This window comes from Neomonachus schauinslandi, chromosome 3 (genome assembly GCF_002201575.2).
Source record: "Neomonachus schauinslandi chromosome 3, ASM220157v2, whole genome shotgun sequence".
NCBI classification, from domain to species: Eukaryota; Metazoa; Chordata; class Mammalia; order Carnivora; family Phocidae; genus Neomonachus; species Neomonachus schauinslandi.
Genome location: NC_058405.1, coordinates 66,780,490 through 66,803,421, shown reverse-complemented (window position 1 = coordinate 66,803,421; position 22,932 = coordinate 66,780,490). Strand labels below are relative to the sequence as shown.

The window sequence follows — 22,932 nt, the reverse complement described above, 5'->3', positions numbered from 1 at the left end:
GACAGATTTTGACATATTTCAGTCACAAGTTTATAAACTTTGACTTTTTGGCTATACTATATTTTGTCAGAAATAAAATAGGCTGATGAAATATAAAATCAAAATATGTTAACAGAAGAAGATAAAAATGTGTAATAGCCTGATTAACTTTAAAATAGGGCCTTTAAAGAATACTCTTAAATAGCCATGACAGTAGTAGCAAATTCAGTTTATAAGGCTGCCTGTCTCCTTATCAGGCTGTAAGAAAAGGTGGAAATTACGAGAGATTTCACAGCTAAGGGCAGGCTTAATGATTTCATGTGCTCCCAGTGTATTCCATCTGTCCTTACATTTTACTGTGCTGCATTTCACTGTTTTCCTTATTTGACTCTGCAGATAAATGTATTTTACTTATTTCGACATGTATCTTCACTTGATGTCCGAACTGATGAATGTGACAGTTTGTGTATCAGGTTCATTGCATACGTAGGCAGGTAGGCAGTGTTCTTTTAAGAGCTCATCTTCAGGAATACATTGTCTAAAAGTGACCGTTAAATGTACCTGGTTTAGAAACTTTGGTTTAGAGCTTTCTAATTTTGAACTGTGAAGGAATTTAACTCTTCTAACTTTTGTGAGGTTTTCTTTGCATGTGTGTCACTAGAAATTGTTTTGAGTGAGAAATTATCTTGAGTATGGACTTGAGTTGATTTCTTTTACAGTTTTGTTCCTGCTCTGATCACTCTCATCTCAGAAAAGTTTTCTAGTCAAAGAAATAGCATAGAATCAATGGTATTAGATATTATATATAATTTTAATCATCCTTTGCAAGATTTTAATGTATCTAATACCAAATTAAGCTACACAAAAGATGAAACCTTATGAAAAAAAATCAGAAGATTTTCTCCCCTTGCTGGTACCTTAATCTTAATGAAACTTAATCTACTTCTGAATTTATTCTGGCAATTACTTTGTCCATAGGGCTTCTTAAGATACTAAAAACATCCTTTTAAAAGGGAGGAGATGTTGGATCTTGGGCAGTCTTTAATTTTTTACATTATGAATTCCATTCTTCTCTGTGTATTTAAGCAGTTTGTCTAGCTGAGGTACTTGGCTTGTTTCAGTACAAAGCAGATTGAAAAGCCAGTTTCTGTATCCTAAGAACTGCCTTTGAACTGAATTTAAGTTACATATTCAATCTCAGTCGTTTCAGTTATACATTAGGTCTGTCTTTATATTACATCTTTAAATAATCAAATACCTCAAAGATAACAAAAGTTTTAGGATCACATGACATGAGTTATTCACATTAGTTTCTTTTAAAAAATAAATAATAGACAAATTGAAATGGATAAAGTTATATTAAAATCAAGTCAAAATCTATATATAAATTTTAATGGAACCTAAATATAGTACATATTTTTCATTAGAAACATAAATTAGTCATGTTCTTACATAGTTTTTAAATATTCTCAGGTATTTGTGGGCCAAGACTATGTGGTATTCTTTAATAATATGGACCAGAAAGCTCTAGAGAGATAATAAATATGCTAAGTCATTGGAGGTATTATTATACTATTTTCTTCATTTTTCCTAAGGCCTAGCCCTTTATGAGTATGTTACTTGAAATAAATACTATTTTCTAATTTAATGGGAGCTTATTAAGAACTGGAAGATGGTAATTATTTTTAAGAATAACCCTATAGATTGTTAGTGTCATTTTCCTCAAAGGGAGACAGGATTATTAAACACCCTTAACTATTCCTGAAGTAGAATTACTATGTATAGAACATGATATGTTATAGTACTGTCTATTGAAAAGTTTAGCAGTTTTACTTTATGAGATAAAAGTCAGTACACTTTTTGTCTATCAAGTAAAATATTCCATGAAAATCTCTTTCTAGGTATTGCTATACTTTTCAAGAGAATCTTCTATGTTGTGTATACTAGTTTTGGCTGACAGATACTTGGTTTTCGGTTATCCTATATACTTAGATCCTCTACAGATGAACTGATGTGTCTAGACAGGAAGTGGTATGTAGGAGATATAGGAATGGGCTGAAGTATCCTTTATATTTGCCTTTGTATCTAGGGGAGTTGGAAATAGGCAAGAATGGAGAGAAATTTTGTATGGCAGTACACAGAATTTTGCAAGTTTATTGTGAGCCCTGCAGCAATCCGATGCATTTTAGTTACTGGTAAGTTTGTTAAATTATGTTTGAAAATGTATCTCTTCGAAGATGGCCATCTATTTACTATTACATCCACCATGTCAAATATACCTATTTTAAAGATTTTTTTTTTGAAAAGATGTGGTATTGCTATTGCATTCAGTTTTAGGTATAAATTTAAAATACTTTTGTTAGTGAATGCATTTGACATTTCAACCGTTGTTGTAGCTAAAACTGAAGTGAAATTAACTTTATATGGGTAGCATAGTCATATGTTAAGATTTTGGAATAAAGTTAATATTTCTGATGTTGTAATGGAGCTCCACTGTGATTAGAAGTCTGAGCTAATTCCTTAGATGTTTGAGAAAGAGTAGTCCTTCTGACATAAAAGAATAAGAAAATCCATGGCATCCTTGTAGTTTTATACAGTTCTACATAGGAGTAATTTATTGTAAGAAATATTTTTTGCATTTTTTTCATGGACCATAGGGACCATAGGCATTTCCAGTGTTTCTTTTTGGCAGTGCTGATTTTTAGGAATTTTAGTAATCTTTCCCCCTACATCGTTAACTCAAGTGTAGGTAAGAATTCCATGAAAAGATTAGGACATTGTGTAATCTCTATGCAGTAGTTCTTTATTCTTCTCAAATATTTAGGCAGAAGTATTTTGTGCAGTAGTACCTGTGCAATTATTTGTGAAGTGGCTTTTACTATTGATACAATTCATTAAAAATGGACTAGATTGCCTAATAGCTGTTCTTCTTTACAGAAACATTAAAAAAATCCCAAGAGATTCTTTGGTAGTTGTGTTTTATTTGTAAATGTCTAACTATAGGGCGAAGTAAAAGAACATCGTTGCCTTGTGGTACAAGTTTACTTTTTTTGTGTGGTTTAAAGAAATAGGGCCAATTAATGTAATTGAATTTTAATTTCCTGTAATGAAGTACTTTATTTCCAGATATACTATATTTTTTCTAGCTGATATCATGTAACCCATTAAACTATCAGTTTTTATAATAATGATAATTTTGCTATTGATTCTTTCAATGAGACTGTTTCTGATTTGAACAAGAATAGCCACATTATCAGAGAAATGTGTTGTCAATTTTATTGAAACCAGAAGAGCTAGAAAAACTTGAGAATAGAATCACTTTTGGAATTAGTGATTTTCAAGTTTTCCTCATTAACAAATTTTCTTAATTCCTTGCAGGAATGAGTACTTGTGAATTTAAAATATATTTAGAAATTTGTGGTTTTACCCTTTCTTGTGAATACAAATAGGTAATTTAGGCTATATTACAAAGCACAGCAAATAGATATTTTAATTGCTGTTGAAGTTTGGCTTGTCATTTATTGTTATCAACTACAATAAGCATAAACAATGAAGGAATATATATTTTCTTAATTAGGAATGCCATCATCTATTAATGCTGCTAGTTGAAAAATTTTCAGCGTAACTTTTGAAGTAATACATTATCAAAGCTTAATTCAATGCAATCATTTTTTCTTTCGTTTCTTTCTTCATTCAACAGACATATCAAGTGCTTTATCTTTGTCTGGCACTTATCTTTGTGTGCTTTTATGTGTTTGTGTATACATTGTGTAATTAACTGCCATTTTCAATATTATACAGGCATTTATTTTTCTGCTCTCATGAGCTTTCCTGAGGGCATATATGGACATAATAAATAACATGTTGCATATTTCTCTGGATATTTTCTAAAAAATATATTTTTTTAAAAAAAATAGGTCTAATGAAAAGTTTATTTTAAAAACAGGTGTGTTCTTCCAAAGCAATATTGCATACATATTTAAAATTCTCTAAGATAGTATGTTCTTCAAAAGAATATTATGATAAAAGTCTTAATTGTGGAGAATTGATTTATTTGTGGGTGTGTTTCTTATGTTAGATTTACTTGAAGCAGATAATGTACGTAAGTGTAGATGAACTTCAGTGTTTGGCTTTGGAATATAAAAAAAACTATGAATTTATGTTTTGATTTATGATATTTAATTTTAAAGAGATGAGACTAATTTTCTCATGCTTGTGAGAAAATATATTCCTGTACAATATAAGGTATAATAATCATTGTCAGCAAAATAGAGATTAGATTTGAATTCGGTTGTTCTTTTGGCATAATAAAATTCTAAAATGGAACACTGTGTTTATAATCAACATTTGATAATTACATAATGAAATTATCTGTACTTTACATGCAGTGCTACTCTTTTGGCATTCCTGGTTGAACTACTTAAAAGTTCAGTAGCCATGCAAGAACAGATGCTGGGTGGAAAAGGCTTTTTAGTCATTGGCTACTTACTTGAAAAGGTAAGTGATATGTATTGATGGTTTTATTGTATAGTATTCATAGCTGAACAACTGACAACCCCTAATTATATTTTTTCTATAGTTTCTCTTTTCATCGACTGCTCATTATTGTTGGCTAATTCACAAATATGTGCTTTTATGTTTTGCATTTAGACTTAAGTGTAGACATTAAACTAAATTGGTTGCTATAGAAATCTATATAATAAAGGACTTTTGAGTGAAGATATAAATTAAAGAAATTTTTTCCCTCTGTCTTTAATCAAAGTTACAAGTATTTCCCCTTAATTCTTTTTTCTAGTTGTTTCTTTGCTATCTTTGCATTCAAACTGATTTCTTAGAAGTTTTGTCAATTTTATTTTAAATGGACTTTTAGTTTTTGCTTAATTTTCCAATTATAAGGTAAAAAATCTTTATTTTGTAATAAGCAAAGCATTAGTTTGTGATTTGTCTCTGATTTTAATATATCTGAGTATTTAAGGTAACATTTCTGTAATCACTACATAATATAAACAATACAAATTAGATGGGTGTAATTTTCCCCATTTTGTGTCATTTGTATCTTGGTTTTTTTATGACCCTCTTTGCTTTAGTCACAATTGTACTAATTCTGGTAATGAATCCTGGGTCTCATAAGAGTTTGGTTGTATCATGTGATTTCTTTTAAAAATTAAAGCGGGAAGTCATGATACAAATATTGGCTTTTTTCTTTCCTATGGAAATATCTGTCATCCTCATTAGCTCTCTCAAACCTATTCTTATCAGTTAACTCTAACATTCAGCTGCTCTTAAAATGGAACTATTTGAGAAATAATAGAGGTGAGGCCTCAAGTAAGAGGAATAAACTTATTTTTCCCCTTCGGAAATAATATTGAGAAGACTTTTGGAGATGGTTTTCTCAACTCAGATTGCTCTACTTTTGAAATCCTTGTAACCTGTCTTTGCTTTGAAATAAGTATTCTTTCTTGAAGGATTGGTGATTGAGGAGTGGTAAGTTACTAAGTTATTAAGATCATTGGCAGCATTTCTTTATTGAAATAATTTTTTCAATAACATTAAGCTTATCATTAAGGTATTTGGTTTCATGGAAAACTATTTTTTTTCTATCTAGAGTATTAAGAATGATTTAGAAGATTTATGTTAAATTACATTTTACAAGAATTAGATATTATGAAATGCCTCTGTGATATTACTGTGTATGACAAGATCACTAATAGGAACTGCCCCTTGAATATACTTTTCATTTATTTACTGAGAGTTTATCAGCATAATTCTAAAGTGAGCATTCTTTTACACTTAAAACTTAGCTTAAAATTAGAATTTTAGTGAGGGACACCTGGCTCGCTCCATCAGTAGAGCATTTGACTCTTGATCTCAGGGTTCCAGGTTCAAGCCCCAAGTTGGGCATAGATATTACTTAAAAATAAAATCTTAAAAAAAAATTTAAAAAATTAGAAATTCAGTAAAAAGACTTTAAATCAAATAAAAAGACATATATTCAGTTCTTCCTCTTTATCAGAATTAATATCCTTAAAATTATATTGACAAGTATAAAATGTTATCTCATTGTGGTTTTAATTGGCATTTTTGGAAAATTAGAATAAGATTGGACATATTTTCATATGTATTTATAGTACATCCACTTTTTCTCTTTTGTGGAGTAATTATTCATGTCCTTTGCCAGTTTGTCCAGTTTCCTTTCAAGACCCCCACTCCTAGGCAACCTGAAATCTACTTTTCACTCTGATTTGGTGTACTCTAGATATTTCATATAAGTGAGATCATATATTTGTCTTTTTTGTATCTTATTTCATATACCATAATGTGTACAAGATTTCATCCATGTGGTAGCATATATCAGTACTTTGTTCCTTTTAATGGCTGAACAGTACTCCATTGTATGTATATAACACATTTTGTTTATCTATTCAGATGTCAGTAGACATTTGTGTTTTTTTCACCTTGGATGTTATGAGTAATGCTGCTATGAATGTTCATGTGCAAGTTTTTGTGTAGACATATTTTTTTTTTTCTTTGGTAGATACCTATCTATAAATTGATTTGCTCTGGGTCCTACCGTAATTCTATGTTTAACCAGTTGAGACACTGCCAAACTGTTTTCCAGAGTGGCTCCACTATTTTACATTTTCATCAGCAGTGTATTAGGTTTCTAGTTTTTTCACATCCTTGCCAACATTTGCCAATTGTCTTTTTTATTCTAGCTTATCCTAGTGGGTATGAAATGGCATATCATTTTTTATTTATAATTCTGTCTAATCATGTTGAATGTCTTTTCATGTGCTTATTGGCTATTTCTATATTTTCTTTGGAGAAATGTCTACTTAGAAATTTTTCCCATTAAAAAAATTGTGATACTTTCTTTTCATTATTGAATTCTAGCAATTTTTTATTCTGTATACTAATCTTCATTTGATAATATGATTTGCAAAGATAGTCTTACATTCTGTAGATCATGTTTTAATTTACATTTCCTTGATGACAAATTAAGTTGAACATTTTCATACATTTATTGTCTTTTAGTAGTTATCCTCTTTTGGTAAATACCTGTTCAAAGTGTATACCCTTCTTCATTTGAATTGTCTATCATTTTCTTATTGATTTATGGAAATTCTGTTTTTATCGCAGATATGAGAACTTTGTTGGATATGTATCACGAATATCACTTCTTCCGTGGCCTGCTCTTTTATTCTCTTAATGACCTTTTTGATGAACGGAAGTCCTTAATTTTAATATAGGTCAACATTTCATTTTCCTTTATGATTATCCCATTTTAGATCCTAATGTATCCCAATGCCATGAAACTGTTCTATGTTTTCTTCCCAAAATTTTGTTTTACGTTTCACATTTAGATTTACAATCCATCTGGAATTGGATTTTGTATATGGCATGAGGCATAAGGGTCAGAGTTCTTTTTTAACCCTCAAATATGTAGCTAGCTGGCCTGGTACTGTTTATTGAAGATAACTTCCCACTGCATCAAAATTTGATTTTTGCCATAAATTCAATAACCATATATAAATGGGATCTTTTCCAGAATTGATCTATTGTGGGTTTTTCTCTTTGAGGCAGTACAACACTATCTTAATTTATATGCCTTTTTAGTATATTTTGATATCTTATAGTGTGTCATCTATTTTTATTCTTCTTCAAGATTGCTTTGGCTATTCTTGGGTTTTGGCATTAATACATGTATGCTTGTCAATTTCCACCAAAAATGCTAGGATTTTCATTGTATTATATTGATATCTTTATATCGAATCTTCCAATTCATACATTTAGTATGTCCTTCTATTTACTTAGGTCTCTTTTGTAGTTTTCTATATAGAAAACTTTCTTTTTGCTAGATTTATTTCTAGATAACTTGAGGTTTTTCAAATGTTAGGTTTTTTTTATTTGTCATGGAAACATAGAAATATAATTGGTCTTTATATTGACCTTTTATATACCAATACCAATATTGCTCTTCTTCTATTAATTCTAATAGTTTGTTGATTTTTCAGAAACATTTCTTTGTAGAAAATCTTATTATCGGAAAATGGCAGTTTTATTTTTTCCTTTCCAGTATTTATTCTTTTTATGTTTTTTCCCGTGATATTCCACCACCTAAGACTTCCAGGATAGTGCTGAACAGAAGTTGTAATAGTGAGCATCCCTATCTTATTCCACATATCATGTGCAAAGCTTCCAGTAATTAGCCACTAAGTATGGCATATACTGTAGATTACTTTTAGTAGATTTTTAAATCAAATTAAGAAACTGTCTACTACAAGTTTGCTTAGAGTTTTCTTTATCATAAACAGGTGTTGAGTTTTATCAAACACTTTTTCTGCATTGTTTGAGATAATTATGAGGTTTCTTCAAATTTTTCTTAGTTTAGTGAACTACATTAATTGATTTTGATATGTTAAACCACCCTTATATTCCTGGAATCCTATTTAGTCTTAGATCTATCCTTATTCCAATCAGTCTTTTTTCCTTAAAATGGCTCATGTCAGTGTCACCAGTAGTCTTATATTCTTACATCTTAAGGTTCTCAGTTTTCATCTTATTTGACCTGTTAACATTTCAGTTGTAAAAGTTTTTCCTTCTTGAAATGCTTTCTTCAGTTGTATTTTGTGACAGTATTCTTTCTTTGTTTTCTTCCTACTACCTTGGTTTCCTGTTTTATTCTCTCCTACTAGTGCCTCCTCTTCTTTCTAAATTTTAAAGACTGCTTTTCCTCTCAAATCTTTCATCCCTCAATTTTCTCTTACTTAATAGCATTTCCATTCACCAAGTAGTTCAGACCAAAAATGTTAATCCTTTTTGACTCTTTTCACACACTAAATCCATATCTTGCTAATTATGTTGTCTTGGTATCAAAACATACCCAGAATGAATGACTGCTTCCTACTTACTACCTTACTCCTTTCGGTATCACATTGATATCATCTTATTTCAAACAATCATCCTCTTTCACTATTGGTTATCCACAATCTGTTTTTCACTTGCAGTCAGTCTAGTCTTCCCAAAATGTGTCAGATCTTACTGCTCCATCCTTCTAGAGTAAATTCACAATTCTCTTACCTTTGATGTCATCTCTTATCATCCTCCTTCTTACTTTCTCTGTTGCAGACACACTGGCCATGCAAAGGCCTCTTCGCCTTTCCCTTAAAAACTAAAGTGATAAGCATGAGTCCATCTCAGGACATTTGCATTTTCCCATTGCTTTCATCATTCTTTTTGTAGGTATCCAATATGGCTTAATTCTACACTTCATTTAGGATTTTGCTTATGGCACCTTATCAGAGAAGTCTTCTCTGATCACTCTAAATAGAATAGTACCCCTTCTTCCATAACCATCACTAACTATCTCCCTGCTCTGCTAATTTTTTACAACACGATTCTGACTTCTTTTTTACTTGTTTATTTTTTGCCTTTTTTCACTGGAATGTAAGCTTCAGCTTCATGAATGCAGGGACAGTATCTTTTTTATTCTCACCTTATTGCTATGTCTTCAGCACCTAAAGAAAGAGTGCCTGCCTTAATAAATATTTGTTGGATTCAATTGAATAAGTGAAAAGCATTTGCATGCTTGTCTGATTACCTCAAAGAATATGTTTTTCACCTTCCCAGATGAATATTCACACTGTTTTATTTTTAAACATCAATTGCTGGGTAAATAGTATAGATAATAAAGGTTCCATTTTTCTTTTATCATCAACAAATAATAAGCTAATGGTTAACTGTCACTTAGCTTTATCTCCTTGTCTGAGAAGGTATAACTTAGTTATCAAGGAAGGTAGTCTAATGTTAAGAGGCTTTCTTATTCATCACATTTAGACTATCTCATGAACAACTTTTGAGGTACTTTGTTTTGTTTTGTTTTGCCAAAATATGAGTTTGAAGGAAACTTAGAGGTTGTCTAATGTATTCAATATTTTTGGTTGTTGTTAATTTAAAAAAATTGATTCAAAGTAGCTTAAACATTTAGGAAATATGCTTGCTAATGTAACTGGAAATCTAGTGACAGGTGGCTTATCAGTCATAGTCCTGGTGGGAAACATACAGCACACTCAAACTTGGTTATTGAAAAGAGCTTAATGCAAGGCTCTTTAAAAAGTTGTGAGCATTGTTAAGGGAAATCAGCAAGGTTTGCAGAGGTGAGAAGAGTGAGCATTTATCATAACTCAAAAAGAAAGTTACTGTAGTTCTAGGAGAAATTGTACCTGACCAGAGTATGGTCTTCAGTAAAAGAATATAGTGTATTGGCCTGAAGGGGTGAAGCCACGGTCCCCCCAACTTCATTTTCTTCCTGTCCTTTAATTTCCTGCTGATGTGTGTAACTAGTCAAACCCAAAGGAAGCCAATAGCTAGGGGAGCCTCCCAAGCACGGAAATAGGATGGGGAAAGTTGGGGAGTAGAGCAGTATGGCCAGTAAAACATATTCATTAATGTGGGCTTTAGGATTTGGTTGTCTGAGTCTCAATCATGTCATCAAGGACTCAGAGTTTTTCTGTATGTCTGCTCTGCCTCTAGACTCTGCCTCCTAGACTCATGATTTTATTTGCCGCTATAGCTACTATCCTTTGTGGTCCTAAGAAGGTTGCCAGGTTGACTTAGTGCTATAGGCTTTTACATCCAGGCATCCAGGTGGGGGGTAGACAGAAGAGCTTCTTTCTCCCAATTACTGAACAACATCCTTCCCTCCAATTTGATTGCTCAGGTTAGGTCTTGACCTACTTTGAATTATTTGCTGCCATGAAAATTTTGATGAATCACTGTCCACCTGTCTGCCCCACACAACAGCAACACATAAGTGATTCATATTGGATTAGGCTTTTGGAGTTCAATTTTGGTGTCCTGGAAGGAGTAAAATGGATGTTGAGGATTTATGATGTACCTCTACTAATTAAGATAATTCCCACAATTTACTTGATAATATAATGTATGTTCTATATAGAGAGAATGGTTTCTGCAATAAAAATGAACATTTCTGGTTATCCATTCCATTGTGGGCTGCTCTAAATGTGAGAAAGACCTCTTTTTACTGAATAGCAACTTTTCCCTATAACATCCATTGCTCCTATTTGATTTAGTTACTTCTGGAGTGGATGTTACAATTGTTCTTTTCCTAGCTTCTGAAATTCTATTTCCAGATATGTTCCATCACAATTCATATAGCACTCATCGTACAGATTGTCTTCAGTCATTACCCAAAAGTAATGTCATATAGTTTAAATTTCAGAGCATGCATTTTACAGATTTGTAACTATCAATTATACAAGTATAACTGTTTTTAAAATCGCTTTACTTGAGAAATGAAAGCAAATATAAAAATAAAAAATATTTTAAAGCAATCATTCAAACTAAACACATTGAAACAGAGTTGGATATCTTCTTTTATCTTCTCTTAATCTATGTTTTGTCTTATCTGTTCTATTCTTACTCTGTTCTTGAATTTGACATGAATTCAGTTAAACATCTGCTGAGGATTATGGCAGGTACAAGACAGAAAAAAAGATGAATAAGATAGTATCTTCTTTTATTACAAGAAAGAAAGATATATGAATAATAAACAGTAATGCAAGGCAGAAGGAAGAAATACTACTTAGTGGTAAAGGTAACATGCTATTGAAGGGAACTTTCATTTTCTGCCTGGTAGGATTTTTGAGTAGGCCAATAAAAAACCACAAGTTTAGAAAGATATTTCCTAAAGATCAACTTTAGAATAAAACCTACCACCCAAGAGCTTAATTGCTATAAAAAAAAAACTGACACTTTTTTTTTTAGTAATGTGGAAGGAAGGCCTCATGTGATGCTTCCAGCATATCTTTTTATAACAGAGCAAGTTAAAAACTTTTTTTTTTTAAGATTTTATTTATTTATTTGACAGAGAGAGACACAGCGAGAGCAGAAACACAAGCAGGGGGAGTGGGAGAGGGAGAAGCAGGCTTCCCGCAGAGCAGGGAGCCCGATGCGGGGCTCGATCCCAGGACCCTGGGATCATGACCTGAGCCGAAGGCAGACGCTTAACGACTGAGCCACCCAGGCGCCCTAAAAACTTGTTTTCAAAATATGAATTACTTCCTCAAATGAATATGTTCATAATGGCCAATCTGATTTTATATTCCTTTAGTATTCTTTATAAACACATGACAATTTAATTTTTTAATTTTTATTTTTTAAAGATTTATTTATTTATTTGACAGAGAGAGAGCACAAGCAGGGGGAGTGGCAGGCAGAGAGGGAGAGGGAGAAGCAGGCTCCCCGCTGAGCAGGGAGCCCGATCCAGGGCTCCCAGGACTCTGGGATCATGACCTGAGCCTAAGGCAGATGCCTAACCAACTGAGCCACCCAGACGCCCCAGCACCTGATTTTATAGGATAAAATCTGATCTCTGAAAATGTTTATCTAGGAACAGGATCTGACTCTTCTAATGTTCCTGAAATCATTATTACTGAATAAAAATATATTTATAATAATTATAAGCTATGTGAAATTCTCTATTCTCTATTCTCTATTATTATATGTTAAATATATTATTATTATAATAATAAACTATGTGAAATTATAGCTAGTAAAGGAAGGGCTAAAGCTTTATATAACCATTGATCTCGTTTTAATTTTATTCACCTATCTATGAATAAAATGTTCTAGAATTTAAAAGTATTCTTTTCATTAAAGTTCCTTTAAAGTGAGTGCTCAAACTTTGATTTTTCTCTTTTCTTAAAGATTTATTTGCTTTTGTCTTCCACCTTCCCCCCCTTTAATAATTCAGCTACTTGTTAGGATCATTTTTATATCTTCTTATAAAATTTTCATCTAAAGTTCTGCTCCTCGGCTTGATTTGAATTTTGTAGGACTATTGCTTATCTACTCACCACTGGTGTTTTGTCAAACATAAGTGTAGTAATAAAAAATCATTGAAGCCTTATCGTACTTCAAACTGATTGCTCCCTACTCAGTAAAACCTCTTGTTAATCACTTTTCCACAAATTTGCTATCCTCTGTGTTTTTTCATGCACTTACTGACATCTAACTTGTTACATATTTTTTTTTTATGTTATTATATGTCCCTGTCTTCTCCTCCCTTAGAATTTAAGTTCTGTGAGGGCAAGGCTTCTTCAGTTTTGTTAACTGTTCTTTCCACAGTTCCAAGGAGAGTCCCTGGTGAATAGTAAGTACCCTATGTGTGACTAAATGAAAAGTACTGAATTTGCCTTTAAGTAAAGGAAATGGATGCAAGGGTTTTACAAGTTGAGGGAGCCTGGTAGAGAAAGCAGATGAAGCAAACTCATGTTGTGTGGGCAAAATTGACCCAAAGAAATATTATGTTTGGCTCAATGAAAAGTTTTCTAGTAATGAATTTTATTTCCTTTAGGTACCTTGGGCAGTTCTCACTACTCATTATTGTCTCCTACCCTAAATGCATACATTGTTAACTGTTTGAATATTGTAATCATATGAGTTTTTGGCCCCTTGTGTAGAAGTGTGAAATGCACGGCATGCTTATGTCAAATTTATTGAGCTGCCCTTGTTAAGTAAACCATATGGGAAGTAAAATTGCTAAGACAGTTTAGTCCCTTTAGACCTAAACTATCCCATAATGATACTTGGACTTCAGTCAGTGGATAATGGAGAGAAAGGTGTGATGTGACCTGTGCTCTGGGGTTGAGTGGTAGATGGTTCTTTATCCTAGGAAGGATCAAAAAGGATCACTAGATGAGGAAAAAAAGATTTGTATAGTAAGATATATTTTTGACATTTGAATTAGAATTATTGGCTTTTAAAGAACAGCATTTCCTCTATAATATTTTCATCTGAAATTATACTCTTAAGGTGGCATTTTCCAGTCAAAATATAATGCAAGCCTCATATGTAATTTTTTTATTTTATTATGTTAATCACCATACATTACATCAGTAGTTTTTGATGTAGTGTTCCATGATTCATTGTTTGCGTATAACACCTAGTGCTCCATTCAATACGTGCCCTCTTTAATACCCATCACCAGGCTAACCCATCCCGCCACCCTCTGCCCTCTAGAACCCTTAGTTTGTTTCTCGGAGTCCATCGTCTCTCATGGTTCATCTACCCCTCCGATTCCCCCCCTTCATTTTTCCCTTCCTACTATCTTCTTTTTTAACATATAATGTATTATTTGTTTCAGAGCTACAGGTTTGTGATTAAACAGTCTTACACAATTCACAGCGCTCACCGTAGCACATACTCTCCCCAATGTCTATCACCCAGCCACCCCATCCCTCCCACCCCCCACCACTCCAGCAACCTTCAGTTTGTTATTTAAAAATTTCTAGTAAAACATAGCCAATGAAATTAATTTTAATAATGTATATTATTTAACTTTGTATATCCTAAATTTTATCACTTCAACATATACTCAATTAAAAATTATAAAAGATATTTTGCATTATTTTTTATTCTAAATCTTCAAAATCCAGTCTATACATATTTATCACCTAGGACTAGCCACATTTCAAGGGCTTAGTAGCTACACATGACTAGTGGCTTCTGTATTGTACAATGCGGCTTTAAGGTTTGGTTTGAATTTTGGAAGGTCTGTCATTTATCTAAATAGCGTTGGTAGTAGGTTATGTATTGGTGATGGCAGTTGAAAATCTTGATGGGAGGTTTAGCATAGAGGTATTGTTCTATGAAGCTGTGAAAGCATAAGGTATCATCTAGAGAGAATGATTTTATGGAAAAGAGAAGCCAAATAAGTAAGTTTCAGCTGTTTCCATCTTTTAAGCATAGGGCACTGGGGAGTAATCTGAGGGTCATGAAAGCCAAAAGGGACAGTATTTCCAGGAAAGTAAGACTTGCTTTTCATATACCATGGCTAGGTTGAAAGGTTTATGCTGAGTAAGATGCATGGCATTTGTCCATGTGCAACTCATTTGTGACTTTATAAAGAAAGGATTCAGTGGAATGGTGGAGTCAATTTATTTGCCCGTTGGTTTGGATCTCGTGAAAGCACTTCTCTTTCCCAGTATCTTGTGTGTGTGTGTGTGTGATCATGATAATTAATTTTATTCTATTATAATTTCCTTTGAGATCTCTTCTTTAGTCAATTTATACAAAAATGGGTTGAAACCATTTTTATTCATAACTTATTTTATTTCTTTAGTTTGCTTTGAGAGTGGCATTATTTAATCTGAGTTACTTATCTGCAGTTGTTCTGGGAAGGGCTTCAGGTAACAAACTGTCATTCAGAAAATTATCATAAAATTTTACGTTTCTGAATATAATTAAATTTTGGAGAGCAAAGGAAATACATAGTTCTGGGTATGGCATAGGAAAAATTCATACGTACTTATTGTAAATCAGCAATCTTAAAATTTGATATTCTGGATATTTTTAGCTTGAAAATCTTTTTTTTTCCTTAGTCATCAAGAGTTCATATAACTAGAGCTGTCCTGGAGCAATTTTTATCCTTTGCAAAATACCTTGATGGTTTATCTCATGGAGCACCTTTGCTAAAGCAGCTTTGTGATCACATTTTATTCAACCCAGCCATCTGGATACATACACCTGCAAAGGTATAAATTTCATTCTCCTTCATTTTATTTTAGTATAATGTTAATAAATTGTAGTTATGGATCTAAACTATGCAGTAGAAAGCATTTGGGTTTTTTCAGCATATTTTATAGTCAGCCTGAAACAGCTGTATTACCAGAATCAGCAATCAAAATATTAAATATGTAAATATTAAAATAAATGAAACTGTAATTTAAGCTTGATATAATAACTACATTCTGAAGTTAGTAGTTGTGATTCATATCTTTCCAAGAAAGGATTTGGTACACTGATTATTAAGACTAAGAAAAGAGAAAATAATAGGTAACTAATTACATAATGATAATTACAATCATTGTGACTGTAAAATTGCTTATATTGTGAATATAGAGCTTATATCATGATTGTAAATATTATTTGTTTTAAAATAAATATATATATTGTTTTTTATATATTAACATAAAATTTTTATTATTTTGCATACCTAAATTTAGCCCTGTTATATTCTAGTGGAAATCAGTAATGAGGGACATCCTTCATAAATGTGAGCTGCCTTTTACAGTTGTCAAATTTTCCACATAACTTTGGTTAAATTGTATAGGGTCTGACTTTTATTATTGTTTAGCATGTTAATTATGGTGCTAAACTCAAACTTTGTTCACTTTTTAAGCAAGATGTTTGACTTGTCATCTCTCTTACTTACATGGTTAGATTCTGATACTGTGGCAGTGGGTTAAGAAAATTTGGAATTATGTGAACTTTTAGGATATAAGACTGTGTATATTTTTCCCAAATACGATATAGCTGACTCATGTTAGTTCTGTTCTTCTGAGCTGCTGAAATGTACTTTGATAAAGGGCTTTAGTCTAGGTAACTTTTTAAATAATTTGCTCTACCTATCAGTTACTTTTGATCAGTTCACTCATTTAAAATTATTTCATTGTTAATAGCTACAGATTACCTTTATTAAAATAAGTTTTATTAGAATGTGTTGGCTGTGGATTATTTTCTTTTAAAAATATAAATAATATTTAATAAATAGTTATTTTTAACCTCATAATAAATGGTTCTTTCTTCATCTTTACTAATTTGCATTTAAATTAGAATGTATATTTATAATATAAACACTTGAGGCATTTTAAATTTATTTTAATGCTCTGTTAATATTCTGTATTAGGTTCAGCTTTCCCTATACACTTACTTGTCTGCTGAATTTATCGGAACTGCTACCATTTACACCACCATACGCAGAGTAGGAACAGTATTACAGCTAATGCACACATTAAAATATTACTACTGGGTCATTAATCCTGCTGACAGTAGCGGCATTACACCTAAAGGATTAGGTAAGTACAACACTACCACTACATTCGTTGTACTACGACTGTTTTATATCCTGAGTACTGTTATAGGCACCAGATGTGCACGGTTATGAAAACATCACTGAACTATTATCTTTCCTATATAGTTAGCCTTGTTATATTGAGAAGTTTTTGTGGTAGAGAAGCTTATAGTTCTGAAATATTAAGTTATTTTTGGAATAAAGGCAGGTAAGAATAATATTCTGCCTTTTAGCCATACGCTTGTTGTGGCTCAGGAAAATATATTCATAATATTAAAATCAGATGAAGTGCTAAGTAAAATAAGTCAAGCAGAGAAAGTCAATTATCATATGGTTTCACTTTTTTGTGGAACATAAGGAATAGCATGGAGGACATTAGGAGAAGGAAGGGAAAAATGAAGGGGTAGAAATCGGAGGGGGAGACGAACCATGAGAGACTATGGACTCTGAGAAACAAACTGAGGGTTTTAGCGGGGAGGGGAGTGGGGAATGGGTTAGCCTGGTGATGGGTATTAAGGAGGGCACTATTGCTTGGAGCACTGGATGTTGTATGCAAACAATGAATCATGGAACACTACATCAAAAACTAATGATGTAATGTTGTATGGTGACTAACACAGCATAATAAAATAAAATTAAAAAAAATAAAGATGAAAGAAGAAAAAAAAAATCAGATGAAGTTGATCATGGCCAGTTGTTTCAAACCTTTGAGATAGTTACCTTTCTTTATATTTTCTCCCCAAACTTCACCCTTTATTCTAAGTATAGTAGAAACTAATTTAATACTTCATTTTGTTGTTTAAAAAATATTGCCAGGGCACCTGGGTGGCTCAGTCGGTTGAGCATAGGTTTCTTGGTTTCAGCTCAGGTTGTGGTCTTGGGGTCTTGAGATTAGACCCCACCTCCGGCCCTGTGCTCAGCGCGGGTCTGCTTGGGATTCTCTCCTTCTCCCTGTGCCTCTCTCCCAGCTCGTGTACATGCGCAAGTGTGTGCGCACTTTCTCTGTCTTTCTCTAGAATAAAATAAATAAAATCTTAAAAAATATAAAAATAGGGGCGCCTGGGTGGCTCAGTCATTAAGCGTCTGCCTTTGGCTCAGGTCATGATCCCAGGGTCCTGGGATCGAGCCCCACATCGGGCTCCCTGCTCGGCGGGAAGCCTGCTTCTCCCTCTCCCACTCCCCCTGCTTGTGTTCCCTCTCTTGCTGTGTCTCTCTCTGTCAAATAAATAAAATATATATATAAAAAAAAAGATTGTTCACAGGTGATTTTTAAAAAATAAATAAAAATAAATAAAAATAAAAAATTTGCCAGTTTTCCTAATTATATAAAAATGCATACTCATCATAGAAAATAAAATGATATAGAAGAAAAATATTATTCGTAACCCAACCTCAGGAATAAGAACTGTTAAAAGTTTGGTGTATGTTTTTCCACTAATTTTCATTGCATTAAATGGGTGAAATATTTAAACTCTTTTACAGAATTGAGATTTTCTTGATTTTTTTCCTGTTATCTTCTTGACTCTACATAGTAATCTAAAAGAATGTACCACTTACAAGTTTCTAAAATTTTGATTCTATAAATAACGCAGTGATCTATTCCTTTGTATATAATCATTTACTTACATTTTTGATTTGTTTAAAATTACTGAGAGTAATTACTGTGTAGTATGTGAGAATGCTTTTCTCAGCATACTAACAATAGCATTGAAAATTACTGTTTTATAAAAATCTTTTTAATAAGGCAAAATAACATTTCACTATTTTAATTTTCATTTATTAGCTTCTGTTATGTCTTTTATTTTTTTTTTATTTTTTTTATTTTTTTTTAAATATTTTATTTATTTATTTATTTGAGAGAGAATGAGACACAGAGAGCATGAGAGGGAGGAGGGTCAGAGGGAGAAGCAGACTCCCCGCTGAGCAGGGAGCCCGATGCGGGACTCGATCCCGGGACTCCAGGATCATGACCTGAGCCGAAGGCAGTCGCCCAACCAACTGAGCCACCCAGGCGCCCTGTTATGTCTTTTATTGACAGGACTTTAAAAATTGTGTTATTTGCAATCTGTTATATATAATTCTGTCATTCATGGCTTTTTCTATTGTTTTTAATCTTGATAATGCCTAAAATTTACTGAATGTTCACCATGAGTTTGAATCTACACTAAGCATCCTGTTAATTTTATTTAATCATTTATATATAATGTAATTATATATGCATAGGCATGTTTACACATACACATCGGACCTTATAACTTTGCTGTCAGTATCACTGTTATTTTGTAGGTTAGGAAACTGAAAGTTGGTACAAAGTAACAGAACTAAAATTTGAATCATGTCTATGTGACTCAGAGCCCTTCTCAAACACTACACTCTGATAGTTTTCTTTACCCCAAACAAATTATCTATTCATACATATTCATTTCTGCTTCAGAAAATTAATTTCTAATTTACAGAAAGTTGCAAGAGTTATACAAAGAATTATCATAACCCCACCATGTTTCCCAGTATTTTATATTTTACCACATACACTTTATCATGTATATATAGTCATATATACATGCACATATTTTTTTCTGAATAAATTGAGAATAAATTGTAGATGTGATACCATATTACCCATTTTACTGTTTATTTCCTAAAAGGCATAGTCTTAGATAAGCAAGGGCAACCCTTAAAATCAAGTAATTAGCATTAATACATGCAATCATGTAATCCAAAGATTGCATTTAAATTCCAATTATTCCAATAATATCCTTTCCAGAAAAAAAAAAATCTTTTTTTTCTCTCTGAATCTCAGCCAAGGATTGTATATTGCATTTAGTTGCCTCGTCACTTTAATATTCTTCAATATAGAATGTTTTTGGTTTTTTTTTAGTATTTCTTTGTCTTCCATGACCTTGATATTTTTGAAGACTACAGACAAATTACTTTTTAGAATGTCCCCTAACTTGGATTTGTTTGGTATTTGCTCATGATGATCCAGGTTTTTCATTTTTGGTTGGAATCACATAGAAGTCATACGAATTCTGTCACACTGTTATCACGTCAAGAGGCACATGATGTGGAGTTGTCTTATTACTGGAGATGTTGCCTTTGATCATTTGATTAATGTGGTGTCTGCCAGGGTTCTTCATTATAAAATTGCTACTTTCTCTTTTGGAATAATAAGTATTTGGTGAAGAAATACGTTGAGACTTAAATATCCTGTTCTTCAACAAACCTTTGCTTCCTGGTTTTGGTTCATCAGTGACTCTTGTCATAATTGATCTTTACTGTGATTGCTGCTAAATGACAGTATTTTCTGAGACATTTACCAGTTTGAATTCTACTACAAGAAGGAACTTGTTTTTTCTCTTCCATTTATTTGTTCATTTTATATCAGCATAAATTTCATGGATTTCTACTTTATTCTGTTTATTATATCAATACTTGGTACATTTTCTCTGCAAAGGGCCACACAGAAATATTTTAGGCTTAGGGAGCCATAAGGGCTCTGTTACAAGTAGTCAACTCTGCCAGTGTATAGCCAAAACAGACATAGACAGTATGTAAATGAATAGATATGGTTTGTTTCAATGAAACTTGAAAAATGTTAAGGTTTAATGGATTTAGCCCAGCGACTGTCCCCTGGGTTGTGTCATTATTTATTGGATGTTAAGGTTGTCCCAGATTTGGCTTGTAGGAGACCTTCACATGAGATCTTGGGTCTTTATGACAGATGTTCATAATTTTTTAGTGCTTGCTCTCTGCCACAAGATGTTTTTGGTTCATTTTATACTTACCCAGTCCTGGAATCAACCATTTCTCCAAAGAGCCCTGGTTTGTCTTGGTGGATATGGTTTTTGAGATTTAGGTGTTCGGTGTGCTTGTTGTGCTTATTGCTCTTTGAGTGGCATTGCTTCTAGGCATTCTGCGTGGATCTAGGAAAAATAGGTTTATATGTAGATACCTTTCTTTCCAATTTAAAACCACATGGTTCAGTGTAGCCTCAAACTTATTATATTTATAGCTTTCTTCCTTCAATAGTGAAAAATCTGGCTTAGGTCATCTTTAATGTATTTATATATTTGCTTATTCTACATTATGAAGCAATATTCTGACATTTGCACCATCACCTTCTCAGCTTTGACATTTCCAGTCAGCCTGACCATCCCCTCACCTCTAACTCTGCCTGGTCCTTGTCACCTCCTTCGCCCTGATTGTTTCTTTGCTGCTGACCACACTCCTAGTCCATGTTGTCTCCTCACCCTGACCCTGAAGGTCCTGCCAGACTTAGTTGCCTCTTCAGCCCTGCTAGCATCTGGTGTTTCCTTGGCCTCTGCTACTTCCTCCCATCTTTGGGCCCTCAGGCCTAATTGGTTCTGGCTACCTCAAGGAGGAGAGGGAAGAAGCCAAAGAAATATATTTTAAAGAAAAGTGGCAAGAAAGTGGAAGAGAATTTCTTTTTCTTTGCAGTTTATTCTTTTTTAGTGTATCTTTTTATTTATTATTTTAATATATCTTTTTAACTTTTTAATACAACTGAAATTAACTTTGATATTTAGTGAAATGTGAGGCTCTGACTTGAAACATAGTTTTCTAAATAACAACTTTTTTCAGTACTATTTTGAACTGAAATGATTTAAGGACACTCTAAAGATAATTTGTACTACACTAGCTTTTCATTGTACTAATTCATATGCAGGCACTGACTTAAGAAGTAGGATCTTTTTGCTTTGACTCTTATTTAACACTTCTGTCTCTTAAATTATTATTATGTAAGGTTCACTGTAAAAAATGTATTTATATTAACAAGGTACCATAGTAATACATGATCGTAGTTAACAAGTGGAATAATACAAATGTTTAAAAACAAAAACTTACTTTCTCCCAAGGAGCCAGTATCACCAGTCTTACATATTCTTCTACCTCTTTTTCTATGCTCATACAAACACAAACTTACACATGCCTACATGTGGATTCTTCAACTTACAGGTATTTCAAAGATTTATTTTGAATACATCATAAATGCAAATATGTAAATATGTAATAAACCTCAGATAGGTCCCATCAAGCTTAAGAAATAGAATATTACCATAAACCTGTATTTACCTATCTTTGGTCACATCTTCCTCCCATTCCCAGCCATAGAGACAACCCCGTGCTCAATTTTATGTTTTATGTTTTATGTTTTATTTTATGTTTATTATACCTTTTCCTTTCTTGAATGCTTATTATTTCTTTAGTATGTTTTACTACTTTGCTATTTATGTATGTATTCCTAAACAGTTGATTCTTTAGCTTCTGTATTTTACATAAATGGTGTCATTTGTGATTTTTATGTCACGCAACTTTATATTTGTAAAATACCTGTTTATACTATTTTATAAATATAGATTCATAATACGTGTATAAATAAGACTCATACATATGTATATATTTTTCTAAAACATCCTCTTTGTACAGTGTCTGACAGTAGTAATAATAGCTAACATTTACTAATTAAAATGGACCAGGCACTATTCTAATTCCTTTACATAATGTTGATCTATTTAATCCTTACAAAATAACCCTGTGACATGAGCATTATTATTATTCTCATCCTTACACTAAATAAAAGAAACAACCAACACACTAAGATAATATAAAACTTGTCCAATTTCATTAAATGAAAGTAATTATTACTAAGATAATGGCTGTCTCTACCAGGATGGAATGGAGGATGTGATCAAGTTGTGGTTCAGAGCTTAGGACTGGTTAGGACATTAGTATGCTGGAACAAGCTGGTGCATAGCCAATTATTAAATATTTAGGGATTTTACAACCTGTTCTTTTTTTATTATTATGTTAATCACCATACATTACATCATTAGTTTTTGATGTAGTGATCCACGATTCATTGTTTGCGTATAACACCCAGTACTCCATGCAGTACGTGCCCTCTTTAATACCCATCACCAGGCTAACCCATCTCCCTAGCCCCCTCCCCTCTAGAACCCTCAGTTTGTTTTTCAGAGTCCATAGTCTCTCATGGTTCATCTCGCCCTCCGATTTCCACCCTTCATTCTTCCCCTCCTACTATCTTCTTCTTCTTC

At 32.6% G+C, this 22,932-nt stretch overlaps 1 protein-coding gene across 1 annotated transcript in view; it reads left to right on the top strand.

Annotated features, from left to right (window-relative positions):
- NBEA (neurobeachin) overlaps positions 1 to 22,932 on the top strand; it is a 748,838-nt gene that overhangs the window by 162,031 nt on the left and 563,875 nt on the right. The window contains 3 exon segments of the mRNA XM_044913201.1: positions 4,368 to 4,476; positions 15,384 to 15,536; positions 16,691 to 16,859. Coding sequence (XP_044769136.1) covers positions 4,368 to 4,476; positions 15,384 to 15,536; positions 16,691 to 16,859 — 431 coding nt within the window.